Source organism: Anas acuta, chromosome 29 (assembly GCF_963932015.1).
Source record: "Anas acuta chromosome 29, bAnaAcu1.1, whole genome shotgun sequence".
NCBI lineage: Eukaryota > Metazoa > Chordata > Aves > Anseriformes > Anatidae > Anas > Anas acuta.
The window spans coordinates 1786040-1807161 of record NC_089007.1 but is presented as its reverse complement, the minus strand read 5'-3'; the positions used below and the strand labels follow the sequence as shown (position 1 = coordinate 1807161).

General features: G+C 56.1%; 2 protein-coding genes across 9 annotated transcripts in view; both read left to right on the top strand.

The window, feature by feature from the left end:
- Positions 1-15110, top strand: part of R3HDM2 (R3H domain containing 2) — a 52280-nt gene extending 37170 nt beyond the window's left edge. For 4 of the 5 annotated variants that reach the window (XM_068663527.1, XM_068663529.1, XM_068663531.1 and 1 more), the window contains 14 exons: positions 636-667; positions 2369-2601; positions 5832-6016; positions 7801-7890; positions 8520-8762; positions 9414-9540; positions 9974-10212; positions 10610-10764; positions 11059-11159; positions 11905-12074; positions 12260-12404; positions 12493-12593; positions 12939-13023; positions 14514-15110. In XM_068663527.1, the coding sequence (XP_068519628.1) occupies positions 636-667; positions 2369-2601; positions 5832-6016; positions 7801-7890; positions 8520-8762; positions 9414-9540; positions 9974-10212; positions 10610-10764; positions 11059-11159; positions 11905-12074; positions 12260-12404; positions 12493-12593; positions 12939-13023; positions 14514-14857 (2250 nt within the window). In that variant the 3' untranslated portion in view covers positions 14858-15110. The remainder of the gene's footprint in view (positions 1-635; positions 668-2368; positions 2602-5831; positions 6017-7800; positions 7891-8519; positions 8763-9413; positions 9541-9973; positions 10213-10609; positions 10765-11058; positions 11160-11904; positions 12075-12259; positions 12405-12492; positions 12594-12938; positions 13024-14513) is intronic. The other variant, XM_068663526.1, reaches the window with a different exon arrangement.
- A 1022-nt stretch (positions 15111-16132) lies between these two features.
- Positions 16133-20803, top strand: STAC3 (SH3 and cysteine rich domain 3). Of its 4 annotated transcripts, none has more exons than XM_068663539.1 (12): positions 16133-16337; positions 17115-17181; positions 17558-17819; positions 17966-18063; positions 18321-18396; positions 18483-18577; positions 18691-18757; positions 18967-19016; positions 19131-19234; positions 19729-19780; positions 19996-20133; positions 20343-20803. In XM_068663539.1, exons 2-12 carry the CDS (start codon positions 17116-17118, stop codon positions 20439-20441), a joined length of 1107 nt encoding a protein of 368 aa, XP_068519640.1. In that variant the 5' UTR covers positions 16133-16337; position 17115; the 3' UTR covers positions 20442-20803. The 4 variants fall into 4 exon arrangements, with proteins under 4 accessions (XP_068519640.1, XP_068519642.1, XP_068519643.1 ...); XM_068663541.1 differs by having other exon boundaries at positions 16135-16337; positions 17561-17819; XM_068663542.1 differs by lacking the exon at positions 16133-16337 and adding an exon at positions 16692-17033 and having other exon boundaries at positions 17561-17819.
- The last annotated feature ends 319 nt before the right edge of the window (positions 20804-21122 follow it).

Here is a 21122-nt window from a genome sequence, read left to right as displayed (position 1 = left end):
CCGATGGTAGTCACAGAGTTGTCTTGCAGATGGACTCAAAGCCATCCAGACACGCTAGTAAGCAGCTCTGCTGATAGTCCTGGAGTAGAGCAGGTGCTGTCCCATATTGACACGACACTGGGTGGGTATATACCTACCTTTTCTCCATGTTCATGGGCAGAGCCAGAGTTTTGCATCTGACTCGCAGAGGCAGGGCTGGCTCTCACGTTGTGGACTGGGCTGAGTCCTCTGACTGTTTTTCATGGCTCTGATAACTCTGCAAGTAAGCACCCTTGTATGTCTGGCCTTCCTTGATTGTTCCACTGACAAAGTAACCATCGGCACTGCCTTTGAGCAATGAGGTAGAGATTTGAGGACTCAGATTTGGATATTCCTGAGGGATCTCGGGGTCACAGATATTGGGAAAGGCTCCTAGTGGGCCTGGATGGAGAGCCAGATGGGGTCTGAAGTGCAGAAGGCTCAGCAAGACTCCTGGGTGACCATGCAACTAGTGCCCAACCCCAATTGTGTCTGAGTCCCATACCGTTAGTGCTTTGCTCCTCTTTGCTTTGAAATTGCCTGGGTTTGTTGCTTTCAAAGTTATTAAGTCTCCCTTTTCTTTCCTTCCCATCTCCATGTCTTTTCCGTGCTTCCAGACTGGCCAGAATGGATATCTCACTGACAGCAGGTTAGTACTATTTAACAGACACCTTCTGTATCTCTGGCTTTCTCTGTGGAGGACTGCATGACTCTATAATGATGCTTTTTTCTGATGTTAACCGACAGAATCTCCAAAGAAGGCTTTTCTTCTAGTTCTCACAAACGGAGGCAGATTTTTAGGTATCTCTGTGATTTATTTTGTACATTGTCCTGCTGAGTAAGTTTGCCCCATGCACGGCTGCTTGAGAAGTTACTGAAGTTGTATTTTTTGCAACATCAATTTCCAAATCCTTTTTTGCCAACTGATCAATTAAAATGGAGCAGTGCAAGGTGGGAATGGCAGGCAGGAAGGGAAAGCCGGAGGACTTCAATAGTTTTCAAACCATTCGGCCTCTTCTTTCCCAGAGGTGTAGGAGAGCTCCTGCCCTTATAGTGACAGGGTCAGCAACCAGATATGGTGGAGTTGTCCCCAGTCCCCTGATCGTAACAGCTGGATGACTTAATGGTGGCAGTGAAGCATCTCAGGCATCCATTTCAACTAGAGTATGTTGCAGAGGGCAATGGGAACACGTTTGAGCAGCATTTCCCTATTAAGTAGTTTTTCTGTGGCTGAGAAGGCTGGAAGGATGGAATTAGCCTGAAGAGCCACCTTGCACAGCCCTCTGCCTGGCAGTGGAGGCTGTCAGTGCTACATGGATAAAAGAATAGAATGAAAATGGAGAGATCCTTGTGCCCGCTGCCCTCTTGTTTAATAGTCAGAGCTCTGGAGATGAAGCATCTCCGTGAACAGGACAGAAGGATATAATCAAGGAACAGCTTTGCTTCTCTCAGCCTTCCTGTGGCTCCGGCTGCCTTTGGAGGAATGCTGCAGTGGAAAATGAAGTGTCCTCAGCACAGTTACAGGGATGCTGTGCTGGAGCCTGCTGGTGGCGGTAGTGCTGAAGGCAGGACACTGTTTTCAGATCAGACATGGGGCTGTAGAAGAAGGCACCCAGCAAGTGGCAGGACGACAATTGCTAATGTGATTGCAGCTGGAGGAGAAGCCAAGGTGCAGGGCCAAGTCAGGGATCTGCTAAGAACTGGGTTTCAAAAGTCAGCCCTGACATGCCCCTTCTCCCCCCAAACCTCTCTGAACATCCTCAGAAGCAGCCTTCAGGGTTTAAGTTGAAGAGAGCCCAAGCTCAAGTGTGATGCTTGTTAGGTCACCTGTGATTGGGGCTGTGAAGCTGCATAGTCCAATTCCTTCACCTGTTTAGTGATAATAAACATTGCACTGGTTGCTTTTCCAGGCCAGGTATTCTCTTTTGTTCTCACACATTCCCAGCAGCCTTACAAGGACTGGTGCAGAAATGCAGAAAGTGGTCTTGCAAGGTCATCCTTGTCTCTAAAGCTCTGTGTTCTGAGACAAGGAGGGCTTTAGCAAGGGATCATGCTCTGACCCTTGCTGGCATCTCTTCCAGGCTGGCATCTGGTTAGGAAAAAGAGGCAGCAGCCAGCTCTCAGCACACACCAAGGAAGATCAGCAGTGTCTGGGTCCTCACGGTGCATGCCCAAGACGGGCTGTTTGTTTGCTGTCAGATTTCTGTACGCGGTGTCCGTGTGCTGTCTCACAGAGCCAGCTGCTGCCTGGGGTCACCGCCCTGGTGTGAGAGCTCGGATGCAGCACCGGTGGGTCCTGCTCCTGCCCCTTTCCCCTGGAGGTGTTGTCTAACTCTGCTGGTCTCTGCAGGGGCAACCGGGACAGTTTGAACCGGGCCTCGGGCAGCCGCCAGAGCAGCACAGAGAGCGAGATAAAGTCGCTGGAGCCTCGGCCGTGGAGCAGCACAGACTCAGATGGTTCCATCCGCAACCTGCGACCGCCCGTCACCAAAGCCAGCAGCTTCAGTGGCATCTCCATCCTGACGCGGGGGGACAGCATCGGGAGTACCAAAGGCAGCACTGCCAGCAGAACATCCCGGGCAGGTACTGGGTTGGTTTCCCCGTCTGCCTGCTGCAGACATGGGTTGGATGGATGGGGCTCATGATGCTATTGTGGTCAGTGACTGGTTAAAATGGGACATGGTTGACATCATCTGAACATGTTTGGTACCCAGAATATCCCAATTGGCTCACCGTCTGCTTTTTCAATACTCACCGTTAGATTACTGACTTCCCTTTAGCAGAGTTATCCAAGGCAGAAGTTGTGCAGTCCCACACCCTGGGACTCAAGCTACCAATCTTCTGTTATTTTCTCTCCCCTGCTGAGCTGCAAGTTATGTTCCCATTTCTTTCTCCTCCCCACAATCCCTCACAGCCCTAAGACTTACTCAGGATGAACCATCTGGCACTTTTCCTTGCTTTCCAGCAAAGGAGGTCCAGGGAATGGCATTACCAATTAGCTTGTCTCATCAGACACACAGTCTCATCACGTAAAGGCTGTGTTCGGTGGTATCTGCCTACAATGTTCCCCCCAAATGATTCACCCTGCTCCTGAGAGCAAACATAACAGCAGGGTGCTGGGTCTGCAGCTCTTGAAGAGCTCTTGAATACAGCTCAAGGGTTCAGGAACACCAAAGGGAGTTAGGGTCAGACGTCTCTTTGCCTGCTTCAGATCAGTTCTTTTCCATCCAGATAGCACAAAGCACAGCCCGTGTGGGGAATGGTGTGGTGGGACTTCACCAGTAACCTGCAACTGGCAACAGCTCCTTGAGAGGATGTGCGGTGCTCTTGGCACTGACAGTGGGGAGCAGAGTCCTTTATTTACAACTGACTGCTTGTGAAGGTCACTTGTGGCAGAGGCCTCAGAGGTCTTTGCTCTCATTTGGATGATCTGGTGATAAGCAAGGTAGCTGGTTGCACTTGCTGTGCAGTATCAGTGAGCAGAACCCAGTTCTCACTGGTAGGCAACGGGTCCCCAAACGCTCGAGAGCTGTCCAGCATTTTCTGGGGAGAGGAAGCAAATTGGTGCTTGTGGGTGATGAGACTGTTTCATAAGGATCTGTCCAAATAAAGGGGTGGATCTAAAAGGCAGCCAGGCTGCTCTTCTAGCACCCAGGCTGGCTTTGAAAACCAGACATTCATCTTGCAGTTTGAAGGTAGCTGCATCATCTCCTGGGACTCTGTTTCCATTGTGCTCAGGGCTGCGCTTACTCTGATTATTGCAACCACCTCCAAGACTGATTCATCAGCTGACGGGAGCAGTTATTTGAAGATTTGTCCCAGCCACGTGCAAAGCAAAGCAGAAAAAAGATCTGGGTTTTCACTCTTTCTATATTTTTCTTCCAGGTCTCCCTTGAGAACAGAAGCCAATTGCTCTTCAGGCTTAATATAATGGCGAGTGATTAGAAATGCCCGGGGAGGGGGGAGCTGAATTTTCACTAGAAAGATAAAAAAAAAACACCATATCCTCTGTGTTTGTTCTGTGCAGGAGGAAGTGCCTCAGGCTCTGGGGCTCTTTTCCCATGTCAGCATTCAGCCCCTGGGCAACTGTGAGCAAAATGTTTCCTTCTTCGCCCCATGTGGCTGATGATACCGGCTTCCTTAGCAGAATGCCTGAAGATCAGCTGTTGCAATGCAGTAGATCAGAGGCAGAATTAGTTAAATAACAGCTACGGGGCTTGGAGCAGTAGTTTCAAAGACCTTTTATTTCTGGAAGTAACACTGAAACAGTGAGGAGAGCACTTCCCAGCTGGGTGCCTTGCAGCGTGTGTCACGATCCTTCCTAACAATTTTTCCTACCAAGGGAAGGAATTGCTTTCAAACGCCGCCGCCACCCCCCTTTCCTTTGCTCAAAGGGTGTGCACGTGCTAGGTCTGTATCACCATTTAATGGATTCCTTCGATCCCCTCTGCACTGGGTGAACACTTGGACAAATCTCAACAGCACATCAGCATCCAAGCAGGGGCCTTGCCTGGCTGCAGAACTGAGCTGTGACTGAGAACAGCTCTCCAGCTTCTTTCCACAGACTGGTCTATGCCATTGAGTTGAAATGAGTATTGTCCAGCAGCTCCCTCATTTAGTAACCTCTCATCTCTACCAGCCAGGTTTCTCTTCCCAGCAGAAGTCCCATGGCATTTCTAGAGTCTGTCTTCTTCACAGACAAAACAGGACACCCTTCTGGACAAAGTGTCCAGCATACAACTAGATAAATATATTTAATATATAATAATAATAATATATATATATATATATATATATATATATATATTATATAAACTATATAATAATTAAATATATTATGTAAATATAATATAATACGATGGGTGTACAGTTGGCTGACGGATCAGGCTCAAAGAGTATCAGCAAATGGAATTATGTCAGGCTGGCAGACAGTCACTAGTGGGGTTCCCCAGGGCTCCATTTTAGGGCCAGTTCTCTTTAATGTTTTCTAAAATTAATTGAATGCAGGACTTGAAGGTATACAAAGTAAGTATGCATGTGACACTAAATTGGGAGGAGCTGTTGACTTCCTCAGGGGTAGAGAGAGGACTTGCAGAGAGATCTTGACAAATTAGAGGACTGGACAGTTACCAACTGCATGAGTTTTAACAAGAACCAGTGCCAGATTCTGCACCTGGGACAGGGCAACCCTGGCTGTGTGTACAGACTGGGGGACAAGAGGCTGTAGGGCAGCCCTGCAGAAAGGGATCTGGGGGTTCTGGTAGACATCCAGTTGAAGACAAGTCAACAGTGTGCCCAGGCAGCCAAAAGGGCAACCCATACCCTGGGGTGCCTCAAGCTGGCCAAAGGAGGGGATTGTCCCACTCTGCTCTGCACTGATGCAGCCTTATCTTGAGTACTGTCTGCAGTTTCATATAAAAAAAGACTGAAAACTCTTAAAGAGTGTTCAAAGAAGGGTTATGAAGATAGTGAAGGGTCTAGAGGGGAAGATCTGTGAGGAGTGGGGTCACAGGCTGTTCCTGTGCAGTGAGGGTGCTAGGTTGGGGTCAGGGAAGAGGACACCTGAGGATCCCCCAAGGTTCAAAACACCTTGGTTTGCTGTGAGGCAAACTAGTGACTTAGCCTGCAGCCCGTTTACCCCGTTCTTTTTGGAAGGAAGCTCCCTTTTGCACAGCAGCCAACACAATCTGGATGCAGTACAGGAGGGAGTGCCAGGATCCATCCCCCCCGCCACTTCCTACCCCTACCCCAGGCAATGAATCGTGACCTCTCTCTCATAGGTACCAACCCTGCTTTGCCTTTCTCTCTTCAAGGTCTGGTACTAGGTGCCCCTGAAGCATGCAGCCAACCCCCTTCTTCACAGCCCAGCCGTGGCCTCCTTCCCTGCACATCCCAGCAGTCTCAACCGCCACCACCCCAACAGCCACCACCGCAGCCACAAGGACTACCACCAGCACCCCAGCAGCAGCCAGCCATGAGCAACCACATGATATCGCAGGTGAGTTGCTGCACCATACCCAGGTGCTCAGTGGACTCCTTAGGCACGCCAGTACCAGCAGAGCCGATACATATCCAGGATGCTCTGGACTCATATTTGCCCAGCGGGGTTTTTGGGAGCACTCACACTTGCTCCCTGTTAGGGAGCGACAGCCCCCCTGAGCTGGAGGCAGAGTAGGGGAAGTTCAGGGAGCCTTGCTGTGTCTGAAAATGATGCATGACATCTCAACGTGACAACAGCCCTCCTAGCAAGGCATCTGTAGCCCTTTGGTGAGCGGCAGAGTTGCACTCCGGGACTGGCTGCTCTCCTAGTAGGGAATGGCACAAACTGCAGCTGGGTTTGAGCTCCCCAGTGCTGAGACCCCATGGCTAGCCACCTGATGTCCTGCAGAGAGTCAGACCTGGGACTGGGCCTGGGTGTATTCTCCAGACCCTCCCCAGGTTAAACCCAAGTGATGTTCCAGTGCCTTGTGGGGCTATTTATGAAGATGGAGCCCTAGAGAAAGCAGTTGTGGCTGTCGTCCTTACACACTTAGTTACAAAGGCTGTAAGAAACCACAGCACAAGAGCTGGCACATTGGGATAGCAAAGCTGCCTTGTGCTGAATAGGTGCAGAGCTGGGTAATATGTGTGGGAAGTGTCCTCAGTGCCCTCAGCTGAGGTGCTGGACCTCAACCTGCCTGTGAGTTTTATAAATGATGCCCCAGAAAGGATCCCTCATGCTTAGAGTGGTGCGTACGGTAAAGTACAAATGTTTTCGGTGGGATTTGGTGTGAGGAAGCAAGCCTCTTCAAGTACCTTTAACTGAAGATGATGCTAACAGATCTGTTTTTCTCCATGTCCTTTGCTGTCATTTGCCAACTGAGTGAGGATGGAGGGAGGCTGTAGTTCTTCGGATACTGAGACTCAAAGGCAACATCTCTGTTCTATAGATAAGGTGACTCCCTGAGGTGTAGCCAGAGTCCAGTGCTAAAGCTAGCAGAGCACAGCGCCCTGAGAGGGTGATTTGAACACACAGTGGTTTTCTGGGACTTGTGCAGGACCACTCCATCTTGCTTGGGCATTATTTTCTGTCTTCTGCTGTTTGGCTGTTCTCCTAATTGTTTAGCTCCTGGAAACACAGTTTTTTTGTGTATTTGACTGTTGGTGAAAAGCGTGCAGATGCACTGCTCCCCATGTGCACGCACCTTCTGTTTCACCAAAGGGCAAATCAGATGCTCAAAAAGCAGCCCAGTGCTGACCATCACAAGTCCATTGCCCAAAGCACATCGTGAACAGGCATCAGCAGGTCCTCCCAGCAATAAGGTGAGAGGGGCCCCTGCAGAAGGCAAGAGTGAAGCACAGGGGTCCTGGTAGGGGAGGCCAAGAAGCACGGCAGAGAAAGCTGGCAGGCAGTGCCATACATAAGTGGGCAGTGGAGTGGGAGAGGCACAAAGGTTGTGCTGGGGGGAAATGACTCTCCTGCTGCTGTTGGCCGTAGCTGACCTTTGTAAACTCGTGTCATGTTCATGCCAGGCAAGACCTGCTTTGTGAACACAGTCGGCTGTCACGGCTTCCACAAAGCAACTGGCCAGGCTGTGTGTCCTCACAGAGAGATGAATGCTCTCCCATTCTGCTCTCCGTGCTTTCCAACCCTCTGCAATGCCCACTTCTGTGCGTTGGCAATTGGCTCAGTTGACTAACCTTGTTGTTCCTTCTTTCTCTCCTTCCTCCTATCCTTCCTTCCCCCCCCCACCTTCTCCAACCCAAATCTCTCTCCTCTGCTCCCTTCTCTGCTGGTCTCAGCCGGTCCCAGCGCTGCAGCCTGTTCAGTATTCTCCAAGCTCCTGCCCCCAAGTCCTCTTGCCAGTCTCTCCACCCCAGCAGTACAACCTGGTATAAATCCCATTTCCTCTTCTGCACTGCCTCTGTTGTACTCGTGTGCTGTGTTTGTGTTGTATGAGCTTTTGCTAATCAGGTATGTCACAGACACTGCACCCAGTGGGTTTGGGATTCAGGGAGGCCCTGCGCTGCAGTGGGATGCCTGAGGCTGTGGGACCCACCAGTGCCGGGCACTGCTGGAGTGTCTGGTCTTAGAAAGAGGCTGGGGAAGAGCAAGTGCCAAGCCCAGAGTTCCACTGGGAAGAGCTGCTTGTGCCCAGCACTGGGGTCCGGGGGCCGCAGCTGCCCTGCAGTTCATGGTCAGCCCCTGTGTTGTCTTGTTGGGAATGACGTGTTCTGTGTGGCATGGTGTGCCCTGCAGGACACAGCATCCTGCCTGTGTGGGGCCATGTATGGCACCAGTGTCTGCTGAGCTGCTGGGCTCCCCAGCAGCCCACGTAACCCTGTCCCCGTCCTGCTGTACGCTCGTGGTCTGTGGCTCAGTTCTGGGGATTTTTCCTGGGAGAGTCCCTGCACACAGAGTTGGGAGAAGGCATCTGCCACCTACTTGGTAGAGCCATGTCCTACTTGCTGTCGTCCTACATGCTGTCCTCCTCCATCCTTCCCGCTTATCCCCAATGCAGGCTGACGAACTCAGCAACCCCTTCGGGCAGATCAGCCTCAGCCGGCAGGGCTCTACAGAAGCACCGGATCCTTCCTCCGCTATGTTCCAGTCATCCCTCATCTCCCAGCACCCGCAGCAGACTGGGTTCATCATGGCGACTCCTGGGCAGCCCATTCCCACCTCCAACTACTCCGCCTCAGGGCACACGGCCCCCACGCAGCAGGTGCTGCAGCCCCAGGGCTACATGCAGCCTCCCCAGCAAGTAAGGAGACGTGCGAACCCGGAGGGGACGTGCCCCTCAGCCCAAATCCATCAGACAAGGGGCTGCTGGGGAGCAGGCAAGAGAATAAATAGTTTCTTGGGAGCAGGCCCCCTCTTTTTCTGCTGCTTCTTTGTGTTGGATCAATACAGAGAGGTCAAAGCACTTGGCCACATGCTCCCTTGCTAGGCACAGTATGATTTCTGCCCCCTTGGCACTCTGAGCTCACAAGGCACTTGCCTGGGGAGCCCTCTGTCCGTTCCTGCCTCAGACTGGGGGAGGGACAGTGACCAGATTCAGGACTGACGCCTCTAAGCTCTCTTTGGGGTCTCGCAGGCTCTAGGATTATGGCTCTAGGATTGTTCCCCTGAGCTATGGTGAGAATTGTGCCTACTGTGCTCTTGCACTGCTGGGAAAAGCTTGGAAGTGCAGGCTTGGGAGGAGCGGGCAGGGGCTGCAGTTCCCTGAGGAGCCATCATCTGGCCAGAGCCAAAGCCCTGGTTGGTATTTTTTTCAGCAGAAGTCAGGCCAGGTGAGAGGGAAAACTGGTCCTGAGGGTCCAGCTTTCTTGATCCCACTTCTTATGTTCTCATCACCATGTTTTTTTTTTGTTTGTTTGTTTGTTTTTGTTTGTTGGTGTTTTTTTTTTTATAGATTCAGGTTTCTTACTACCCTCCTGGGCAGTACCCAAACTCCAGCCAGCAATACCGATCTCTCAGTCACCCAGTGGCCTACAGCTCCCAGCGCACGCAGCAGCTCCCCCAGCAAACCCAGCAACCTGGTAAGGAATGGGGGTGGAAGGGGGGAGGGAGCAGCACGTTTCCCTTCCCTGGCACTCCCTTGGCTCTTAAGGATCTCCCTTGCACTGTCTGGATTCTGGTACTCTTCCTTGTCCTAAGGTGCTCTTCTGCCACTCTTTGCTGGATTTGCTGGCTAGAGAGTGCCTCTTGACAGTGCAAAGCAAAGCTGAAACTTGGCCTGGCTGCAGGGGCTTTATTTTCTCTCCCTCTCAGCATGTAGCCTACACTGAGGTGCTGCAGGGTGCTGCCAGGAGCTTCCTTCAGCTCTTTTAACATCTTCCAGGAGGGAAGCCCTTTTCTCACTGTTTAGTAAGAGAAGGGGCCGAAGCAGGATTTCACCTCTCATACGCCAAGTCACAGGCTGCCTACCTTGGCCAGCTGCAAAACTGTTCCATTTAAATGTTCTTCTGACAGGTTTACAGCCAATGATGTCCAACCAGCAGCAAACGTACCAAGGTGTAATGGGAGTGCAGCAGGCACAGCCCCCCGGGGGGCTCCTCAACAGCCAGAGGAACAGTATGGGGGGCCAGATGCAGAATATGATGGGAGTGCAGCAGGCACAGCCCCCGAGCCTCCTCAGCAGCCAGAGGAACAGTATGGGGAGCCAGATGCAAGGTCTGATGGTCCAGTACACTCCACTGCCTTCATACCAGGTAGGCATGGGTTGCTTTTCAGTGAGGGGCTGCTGGGGAGGGGACCTCAGCTCTGCAGGCCTTGCAGCGCCCTGTTCCTGTGCATGAGGGACGGAGCCAAAGTCAGGCATGTTCGTCTTGAGAAGATCATGCATGTTTGCCAGCTAGGGTGGGGGACACGTTCACATTTGAACCAGTGTAGGGCAGCTCTTGAGAAGGACTGCATGCCGCTGCTCCCTTAGCCACTGTGTTCCACGAAGAGCTGAGAGGGGCTGCCCTTTCCTGGGCAAGATTGCTCCGGACAGCAGTAGACAACTGCCTGGTATCTCTTGTACCTTGTATGGACCTCACTGGCGTCTCTTTGGGGTCAATTCTCCCTGCTACATTCCAGACAGCTGCTTCTCTCCTCCCTGCACAGGTTCCCGTGGCCAACGAGTCCCAGAGTGTGGTCCAGCAGCCCTTCCAGCAGCCAGTGCTCGTACCGGCCAGCCAGTCCGTTCAGGGGGGGCTTCAGGCTGGGGGTGTACCCATCTACTACAGCGTCATCCCGACTGCCCAGCAGAATGGCACCAGGTAGAGCTTCTGTATCTCTGGCCTGCCGTGGGGAGGGAGACCCTGCTGCCAAAAGGGTCTCTTGTCCTACTCCTGCAGCTAGGGGAGGTGGTAGGGCACCATAAATGTCTCTTCAGCTTGCCCTGTCCTAAATCCCCTAGCCAGTGGTTCCTGGGCACAGCTGCCCTGCAGGATGCAGTGCTGCTCCCCCGGAGGCAGCTGTCTTTCCATGTACTGAGGGGGCTGCTTCCACATACAGTCCTGCTGGCTCTTCCCCATCCCCTGCAGTTTCTCAGAGCACTTTCTGCTTCACAGCCCTTCGGTGGGGTTCCTTCAGCCGCCCGGCTCTGAACAGTACCAGATGCCACAGTCCCCCTCACCCTGCAGCCCCCCACAGATGCAGCAGCAGTATTCAGGTAAGAGGGGTCCCCAGTCAGGGCTGGCATCAATTCTACCTGGGTTGGATCAGGTTTCAGGGGCAAAAGGGGTATAGGGTATAGGGGCTGCCGATTCATAGACCGGTCTCTCTTACTGCTCCCCATCCCATGGCTCACTGTGAGTCCTCAGGATGTGGCAAAGTGATTTGGCTTCACAGGCTGATGCTGGCCTGTGCCTGGTGTCCCCAAACCTTGGCAGGTGGGGTAGGAGCCACAGCGAGTTGCTGTGGGCTGCAGACTCCCTCTGCTGGCAGCAGGGCTTAGTGTGTCACCGGGGCAGCTCCTGGGGTGAGAGAGCTGGATCCCTGCGTCCTGTCCCAGCTGCAGGGGTGTGGGGTGGGGACCTGGTGAATTACTCCAAGAACTGGAGCTGGAACCAGAATACTTGGGCTCTGCGCCCAGCTCTGGGGTCAGATCCTTTGCCTGGGGTTGTGTTGTGATGCTCAGAGAGGTCACACAAGTTGTCTTCGGCTCGTCCCCTCTTCTTGCATTTTTCCTGGATAAAAAGTCATCACTCTGATGTAAGGCATGATATCAGGGATCTTGGCAGGGTTTTAGTAGGGCCCCTCTTCACCCACCTGGACAGGCAGGAATGGTGAAGGACAGAGTAAGGTGGAGGTGTTCTTGGGAAGAGTGCAAGGCTGCAGTTGCTGCCTCTTCTTCCACAGCGAGCAGCAGCAGTGTGCAGAGCCTGGGCAATACTGCTGCTGTCCTCTCTCCCCAGGGGTGTCTCCATCAGGCCCTGGCGTGGTTGTGATGCAGCTGAATGTACCCAATGGCCCCCAGCCCCCCCAGAACGCCCCTGTGGTGCAGTGGAGCCACTGTAAGTACTACAGCCTGGACCAGCGGGGGCAGAAGCCAGGAGACCTGTACAACCCAGACACCAGTGCTCAGGTATTGAGAGGACTGGGAGGAAGGCAGCTCATCTTTTGGGAGCAGCCTGGTGGGAGAAAAGAGGACGCCGGCATCCATGCTGTGTGCGTGGGCTGGGAGAAGGGGGTGGGCTCATCCCACGGTGGTGAGACAGGATCGGGACTGGTCCCAAGCACTGGGAGTGTCTGACCCTCTGCCTCCTGCAGGCCAGCACCCAGCTGAACAGCCCCATCACGTCGCCCACGCAGTCCCCGACGCCGTCTCCTGTCACCAACCTCAACAGCGTCTGCACGGGGCTGAGCTCCCTCCCGGTCCTCACACAGTTCCCCCGCCCCATGGGCCCAGCACAAGGTAAGGGAAAAGAGTGGGAACAGCACAGGGGTGGGTCCTTCCTGTGATTTCTTTAGACACCTACCGATATTTGCTTCAAATTTTGTAGGCGATGGGCGTTACTCGTTGCTGGGCCAGCCGCTGCAGTATAATTTGTCTATCTGTCCCCCACCACTGCTCCACAACCAGCCCAACTACAACACACACCAGGTAAAACGGGGGCTGACCCCCATCCATCCTTCTCACTGCTGTGGGAGCAGAGCAAGACCCCCCCCCCACAGACCACACTGGGCTTAGAATTTCACCTTGTCCCTGGCTTTGCCTAGAAGCATTGTCAGCCCCAGGGCCTTGGGAGTGTCCTGGAACCAAGGCTGTGTCCTGGGCTCCTCTAACCTCAGAAGCACGGTGCCACTAAAAGGTGCCAGGGGTGCAGGTTTCACCCAGGTGTCTCCATTCCCCCTAATCACATTCGGGCTTGCCCACCCGCTGCCCCGGGATGCACTGGGAGGCCACCATTTCTCCTCGGGTGACGTGCTGCTGTTTTTATTCTTTAAGGGACAGACTGGAATGAAACACGGAAACCGGAGCAAGAGGCACGCCCTCAAGTCAGCATCCACTGACCTTGGGACAAGTGATGTAGGCAAGTGACCTTCCTCGAGCAATTCCCCCTTTGCCCTCTGCCTGGTCCCTCCTGCACGGGTGTAGGTGGCATTGGCAGAGATCCCGGATGCTCCCTCTGTCCACACAAGCATCCCACAGACCAGTTCCTGCCCCCACCACCTCCCCACACACACCCCACAGCCCATGTGAGGCCTGACTGGGGCGTGTGGGGATGCTCGGTCCCTCTCAGCTGTGTGCAGAGGGAGGTGAGGGGACAGGGGCTGCTCAGGTTGCAGTGAACGCTGCCTACACCGATCAAAGCTTTTGCAGAAGGGAGGTGAAAAACTATTTGAAAGGCAGGGATGGGCACCAGGTCACCTGGGCCCTATTGATGTCCCCCATGAGGGTTGAAATGATGGAGCAGGTGTGGCTGGCAGGCAGAACTCAGGGTTTTTTCCTCTGTCAGCAGACAGCGACTGCCCAGACCTCTGATACCTTGTTCCCACCGTTATCCTCCCAAGCACCCCTTCCCTCTAACGTGCCAGTTTCCCAGTGGGGCCAGGAGCTGCAAAGCCCTCATCTCTGTGAAGAGTTTTGGGATCTTCCAGGAGTGGCTGCCAAGGATCGTTTCCCTGCTGTTTCCCTCCCAGGAGTCCCCAATTGCTTGTGTCAGGCCAGAAGGAGTCTGGCTTCTCCCCCCAGTTGTGCAAGCCTTGCTGGCTGGGCGTGAGCCTGGCCTGTAGGGCGGGCAGTTTGCATGGGCTCTCTGGAGGCTCCGGATGTGTCCCCCACGTCCCCTCCTCGTCACCAGCAAGCACAGCGGGTCACAGGGGGCCCTTTAAGAGCAGCTTGCCTGGGGAGCTGTCCCCCCTCCCTGCAGCTGGCATGTTCATTCCATGCCATGTTAATATTAGCAAAGAATCCATTCAGCCAGCCCTCCTCTAAGCCCAAAAGCCGGGGCTGGAGCCAGGAGGCAGCAGAAGTGTTTGGGTACCACAGGACAGAGGCAGAGAGTTTGGCACGACGCTGGCCTGGGCACACGAGGGGATCCTGCTCCCTGTGGGGGGAGCACAGCGGGCAAAGTCACATTCAGGGTCTGCGTATGTCAAGGTGCAACAGCCGTCTGTCTGTGGGTCCTCCCTGCCAGGGCAGAGGGTGGGAAGGTGGGGCAGGACACCTGGGAAAGCCCAAACTGAAAAGCCAAGCCCAGACAAAGGAAACGAGGAGGACTCGGTGCTGCTGGAGCCCTGCGAAGCAGCAGTCCCCTCTTGGAGCTGACTCCGGGGGACCAGCAAGGGTCAGGATGGGGCACTGCAGGGACCAGGCTGGTAGGGGCGGCTTGAGGGGGAAGAAGTGTCTGGCTTCAAAAAATACATTCCTATTGTGGGGGCAGCTTAGCAAAGCTCTGCTTTCATGGGCGAGGTAGAGACTGACCACTCCAACCCCAGAGCCGGGGAGGCAGCAGATCCCTCCAAGCTGTCGCCACCCTAGAACCGCAGCTGCTGACATGTGCTTGTCTTCCCATCGCAGTGCTGGGCCGAGTGCTGGAGGTGACGGACCTGCCTGAGGGCATCACACGGACAGAGGCTGACAAGCTCTTTACCCAGCTTGCGATGGCTGGTGCCAAAATCCAGTGGCTCAAAGAGACTCAGGGGCGTCGCGGAGATGGGGTTGGCGGGGACAGCAACGGGACTCCAGAGAACAGCAGACACACTGACCTTGCTGCCTTATACACCATCGTGGCCGTGTTCCCCAGCCCGCTGGCTGCCCAGAATGCCTCCCTCCGCCTCAACAACTCCCTCAGCCGCTTCAAGCTGCGTGTGGCCAAAAAGAACTACGACTTGCGAGTGCTGGAACGTGCCAGCTCACAGTAGGGCTCATGCATGGGCACAGAGCACACTGGACTGCAGGCACTTCCCTCTGCCTTCTCTCCTCCTTTCTGCCCTCCCTTCTTCTCGCCCTCCTTCCTGGATATATTTATATGGACTTAATTAAGAGACAAGAAATTGATTTTTTTTTTTTTTTTTGGAGTGACGCCCATGCCCACCCACCTTACCCTGTGTATATTGTTTTGTTAAGCACTGTGTTGAACTGCACATACAGGTGTTGATTGGTATGTTCACTGCACATTTTATTTAATCTGGTTATTATTTTGGGGGGGTATTTTTGTTTTTGTTTGGGGGGAGGTTGTTTTTAAATATAAAAAGAAAACTTGTCCATCACTTTAATGCTGCTTTACCATTCTCTGTCAGTACCAGAGCTAGGGGTTTTCTGTTTGCTTCTTTGAGGTAAGATGACAGCCAGAGAGCCGAATGAGCTCCCTGGCTTTCAGGAGGGTGTGCTCCTGCCCCGGTCCTGCCCCATGCTTGATGTGTGCAAGGGCTCGTGGCCTTGCCAAGGCTGAGAGCTGAGACTGGGAGAGGAGCACTGCACCCTTTGACCTGGGTCTGGGTCCCCCTTTCAGATGTTCATAGCCTCTTTTCCCAGCAGCTGGGCCCCACGCAGCTGTGTGGGATGGGATTTGGGGTGTATTCCCCGGCTGTATTCCCTGCCAGGGGGCACCAGGATTAAATGGGAGCAGCCCTTGAGCTGCTAGATGCAACCCTCCTGCCCTGCAGGTACAGGAGTTGGGCTGGTACCAACCTCACCGTGGCACTGCACGCAGCAGCTGGAGCCTCTTGCCACACTTGGACGCTACCTTCACAAGCAGGTGGAGAGGTAAAAGCTACCTGGAAGGGCTGGGCTCCAACCCCTGCTCCAGGGCCACCTACAGCCTCTCGGGGACAGAGGTCCAGGACCTCTGGCACTGGGGTTCAGCTCCAGGACCACAGCACCCAGCACAGGCAGCAGTGGGTTCCCTGTGCACGTTTCTGTCCCAGCAGACCAGCAGGGTTTTCTGCCCGGGACAGCCACCAGAGCCTGGTACCCGCTGCTGCCCCCGCTTTCCTTTCCCTCTCCCAGCTGCGGGGGCATTGAATGCAGCAACAAATGAGGCAGTGGGGCTGGTGGAGTACTTGACGTGCCCTGGCTCTGTGGCTGCCCCGTGCCAGGGGGTGGGTGGGCCGCTGTGACGCCCAGCAACCCACCAACGCAAATAGCCAACGGCTCCTCCACCCCGCTCCCCTCCCGGCTCGCGCATGGGCTCCAATTTCTCGGCGTCAGCCTCCGCCAGCGCTCAGCTGTCGGCTCCCCTCTGGCCTGTCACTCCCGCTCTCCACGGGACTGGGGCGGCTGCCCCCCTCCCTGCACACCCAGCGCATTGGGCTGGGGGCTCCACAGCCAGCAAAGGCTCTGACACCGGCCACCCACCCCTTGCAGGGTTTTTCGCCGCGGGACGTGAGCTCCAGACACGGCGTAAGTTCACAGCTCCCCTTCCTCATGGCCACTGACCCCCCCCCCGAGCCCTCCCCCACCCCACACACGTCACTGCAAGGCCCCGGGGCCCCTTAGCTCCTGCAGCACCCCTTGCCCCAGGACTCCCCAGCCCCCATCGCTGTCTCCTGGGGCAAGGAGTCATCCTGGGGGGTTTCCGTGGGGGTATGTGGGAGCCTGGGGTTAGGTAGCACCAAACATGGTGATGTCTGGGTGGAGGGGCTGTGCAGATGGTGGGCTGGCTGGCAGAGCTGGAATTGGGAATGTTTTGGGGGATGCAGGAGAGATCCCATCCCCTTGGTAGCGCTGGGCTTCTGGGGAGGAGAAAGCGGGGCTGTGCCGTGATGTCGGACAGTGAAACATGCACGCCTGTCACAGGGGGCCAAGAGCGGCACCGTTTGCAGTTTAATTGTGAGATGGAGATGTCTGGGCAGAGGTGACGCATGCAGGTAGCCCAGGGTCTGGCTCACAGCACTTGGCACCGTGTGTCTGAGCCTGCGAGCAGCAGTGCTGCGTGTGCTGGGCTGGGAGCAGCGCCCGCTGCTCTCCAGTCTCTGCAGCAGGGCCCCCGGAGGTGCTGGGCCCTGGGACTTGTCCCCAGCAAAGGTGGCCCCTTCCTGGGGCAGGCAGGGTGGCAGGAGACGACACCGCCTCGGGGGATGCTCCCCATCCAGCAAGGTCTGGGTGTTCCTGCTCCCTCCAGGGACCTGCAGTGGGGCCAGCCCCAGCCAACACCGTGTCTCTGTTTTCCCCCGGTAGTATGACAGAGAAGGAAGTGCCAGAGCCGCCAGCTTCACCCGCTTCAGGTGGGAAACCCAAGAGCCGGGTAAGTGGGTACCTGCAGGACAGCTTGGGCAGGTGGGGGAAGCACAGTCCCTGCAGCAGCTGCAGGAGCCTTTGTGGGATCGGGAAGGCCTACCAGGCCCCAAGGCAAGTGGGGCTCTAGATGGCCGTTTGCCAGTTTGCAGCGCTGCATCCCCACGGACTCACAGCTGCTCCTTTTGTGGGGACCTCACTGGGCTGGGAGAAGGACCCCATCCTCCCAGCATTTCTGCCCCAGGGTGCTTGGGATCTACCCCCACCTAGGGGGGAAGAAGGGGTCTCTAGGTCAGAGCGTGGAGCAGAGAGCCGGGCACCAGGTTTTCTGCCTGCCTTCCTCACCGCTGCACCCGCAGTGCACGATGCATCCTCTCCTGTCCCAGCAGCTACAGAAGCTGAAGCAACTTTTCCAGCGAAAACCCAAGGAGGAGGTGGCGCCAGAGCCGCAGCCCAACGGGGAGCTTGTCAGCCCCTCAGGGGGACCCATCTACTACATCTACGAGGAGGAGGAAGAGGAGGAAGAGGAGGAGGAGCCTGAGCCCCCTCCTGAGCCCCAGAAACTTGTCAATGACAAACCCCACAAGTTCAAGGATCATTACTTCAAAAAGCCCAAGTTCTGTGACGTTTGTGCCCGCATGATCGTCCGTGAGTCCCGCGGGTGCGAGGGCTGGGGGCCGCGGGCAGGGCGAGGGCTGGGGGCCAAGGCTGGCGAGGGCCCGAGCCCAGCCGTTCCCACAGCTGCAGTGTCACGTTGCCTCTCCTTTCCCCCCCGCCACCCCCCCCACGGCCAGTCAACAACAAGTTCGGCCTGAGGTGCAAGAACTGCAAAACCAACATCCACCACCACTGCCAGTCCTACGTGGAGATGCAACGCTGCTTCGGTAAAATCGTGAGTGCTCCCCCCCAGCCCTGGGCTCACGGCGCCTCCCCAGCAGGGAAAACCCCGGCACCGCAGCGGGGAGCGAGCGGCTGGGTCCCTGCGGCCGTAGCCCCGGTGCCGTCACCCCGTCACCCCCCTGCCCTCCTGGTTCTGAGGGGTTGCCCAGCACCCTGAGCTACCTCCAGGCACCACATCCACCACCGAGCCCCCATGGGTCTGGGTCTGGGTGGTGGCGATGCTCTGACCCCCCCCCCATCCACTCCTAGCCCCCAGGGTTTCGCCGGGCGTACAGCTCGCCCCTGTACAGTGACCAGCAGTACGCCTGCGTCAAGGAGCTGCTCTGTAAGTAGCGTCCCCGTGCCGGGGCTGCCCCCCCTCTCCTCACATCCCGTGGCCAAACCCCTCTCACGGTGTCCGTGCCCCAGCAGCAGCCAACAGGAGCGACCCCGTGTTCGAGACCCTCCGGACAGGCGTCATTATGGCCAACAAGGAGCGCAAGAAAGGGCAGGATGACAAGAAAAATGTGAGTGCGGGGCTGAGCTGTCACCCCAAAGGCACGAGGGTCCTGGCCCTGCAGCCTGTGCCCCGGTGCCACCCCCGGAGCTCCCTGCCCGCTGACTGCTCTCTGCTTTGCAGCCTTTGGCTGCGATGATGGATGAGGAACCCGAGGCCACAAAGCCAGAAGGGGGCAAAACGGAGGGCGGTGAGTTCATGGGACAGGGAAGGAGCTGCGGGGAGGACTGTACAGAAGGGCCCCCCCCCCAGGGTGGGATCTGCCCTGCAGACAGGGGGTCTCCAGTTCAGGTCTTGGATCTCCTGAGCATAAGAGGTCCCAGAGATGAGGCTGGTGCCATGGGTGGGGTGGCAGCAGCAGGAGAGATGTCACCACCACCACTCCCCTCCCATTTCCAGGCACTTCTGAAGGGGACAAGAAGGCTGAGAAGAGCACGACAGATGATAAGGTATGCATCATCCTCACCCTACACCCCAAAGGCTCTGAGCCCTCCCTGCTGAGCTCCCTGGGGCTGTGCCCAGTCTCCCTGTAGCCCTGAACCCCCCCTTTCTTGCTCTCCAAGAACAAGAAGCCCCAGCCGGGGATGCGTGGTGGCTATCTGCAGTCTCACTATTTCGTGGCGCTTTATCGCTTCAAAGCCTTGGAGAAAGACGACCTGGATTTCCCGTGAGTTTGCAGCCACACAGTGGGCATGGGGGTAATGGGGGGGAAGGAATTGGGGTGTCCAGCGGGGATGGGGAGATGTCGTCACCTCAACAGTGAGGTTCTTGGAGCCCGGAGGGTTCAGCCACTTAATGAGGGCAGAATTTAGAGCCATGCTGGCTCTGGGGTAGGTTTTGTGGATTTTCTGCCCCTATGGGTAAAGCATCGAGGGGGAGCCCTGGCTCTCACTGAGCCAGCTCTCCCAGCTCCCAGGTTTTGGGCACAAGCCTCATTTCTAAGGTTGCTGGTGTTTGTCTTTTATGGTTCCGCTGATTTATTGCACCCCAGACTTGAGGCTGAGCTGCTCACGTACAGGACCTGTCCATGAGTCCGTGAGCTGTATGCATCCTCCACATGGAGCCCTAAGAGTCTGTGCCACGGGAAGAGCAATTTTCCTTTTCTCCCATAGCAGGGTGGTCCCAGCCCCCCTCACACCAAGCCCTTCCTTCCCTTTGCAGGCCAGGGGAGAAGATCACGGTGGTTGATGACTCCAATGAGGAGTGGTGGCGGGTAAGGCTGATATCCTGCAGACACAGAGGGAAGACATGCAGGGCTTAAAGAAAAGGGAGAGCTCGACTGGAGGTGCAAATTGCACTCCAAGGGAGGCACAGCCCCCTAAATTTGCTGTGTTTTAATCAACGCACAATCTGCAGGCTGAGGGTATCTGGGGGTCTTATAGATTGACTCCAACCCCTGCCTGACATCCATCCATGGACTTCTTTCAGGGGAAGATTGGTGAAAAAATTGGCTACTTCCCCCCGAACTTCATCATCCGGGTGCGGGCTGGGGAGCGGGTGCACAAGGTGACTCGCTCCTTCGTGGGCAACCGGGAAATTGGGCAGATCACGCTCAAGAAGGATCAGGTGAGGCAGGACCATGTGGTCACAACCAGTGCTTTTTGAGCCCCCCCATCTCTGCCCCAGCCCCCTTTCATTAACTGCCCCCCTCCCCCTATGTCTATCTCCCCCAGCCCCCTGTCCTGGACCCTCTCTGTTGTCCCCCTCTTCCTGGGGGTCACCCCCTTCCCCTGCTGACCGGGGCACCTCACCCACACCCCTTTCCCCACCCCCAGATCGTGGTGCAGAAAGGTGAGGAGGTGAACGGTTACGTGAAAGTCTACACCGGCCGCAAAGTGGGGCTCTTCCCCGTGGACTTCCTGCAGGAGATCTGAGCAGGGCAGCATCCCGGGGCCCCCCAGCAGGGGGGACGGATGGACCCTGGCTGCAGGGAGCTGCGGAGCCAGGCAGGGATGGCTGGCACCCTGTCCCTGATGCCTGTGGTGATGGGGCCTTCAGTGGGGACCGTCTCCACCAGGACCGGGCAGGCCAGGGGCACGGGAGGTGCCTCTCTGGGGCTGTTCCCCTCTGGGGCTTTTGGTGCCCGCAGAGACCCTGGGTGTGAGGAGGGGGCTGCTTGGATGCCACCCAGCTCCTGCGCCTTGGGTGGTGGATGACTCGGGGGTGTCAGTGGGGTCCTGTCCCAGTGCTCTGGGCTGTGTAATTCTGTGTTTTGGCAATACATGTCTGCTCCTGAGCCCTCCCCGCTTTGAACGTCCTTGAGAGGGGGGGGGGTCACCACAGTGCTGCTGCGGAAGGGGCTGCAGTGATGCTTTCCTGCGTGGCCCACGGTGTGACACCCTGTGCGGCACGTTCCTGCCTCGCGTGTGTGCCTGGAGCTTCGGCCCAGCCTCCCCCAGGCCTCGCCCACACAGGCCCCCTCTGCCCCCAGCTCCTCTGGTGGAGCCCTGGCACCCAAGGGTGCTCCACGCGTGCACCGAGCTGGCCCAGCCTCGGCAGGGGCCCCATTTTCCCCCGGCCTGCACAGGGCTGGGGCCGAGTGCTGGCAGTGGGCC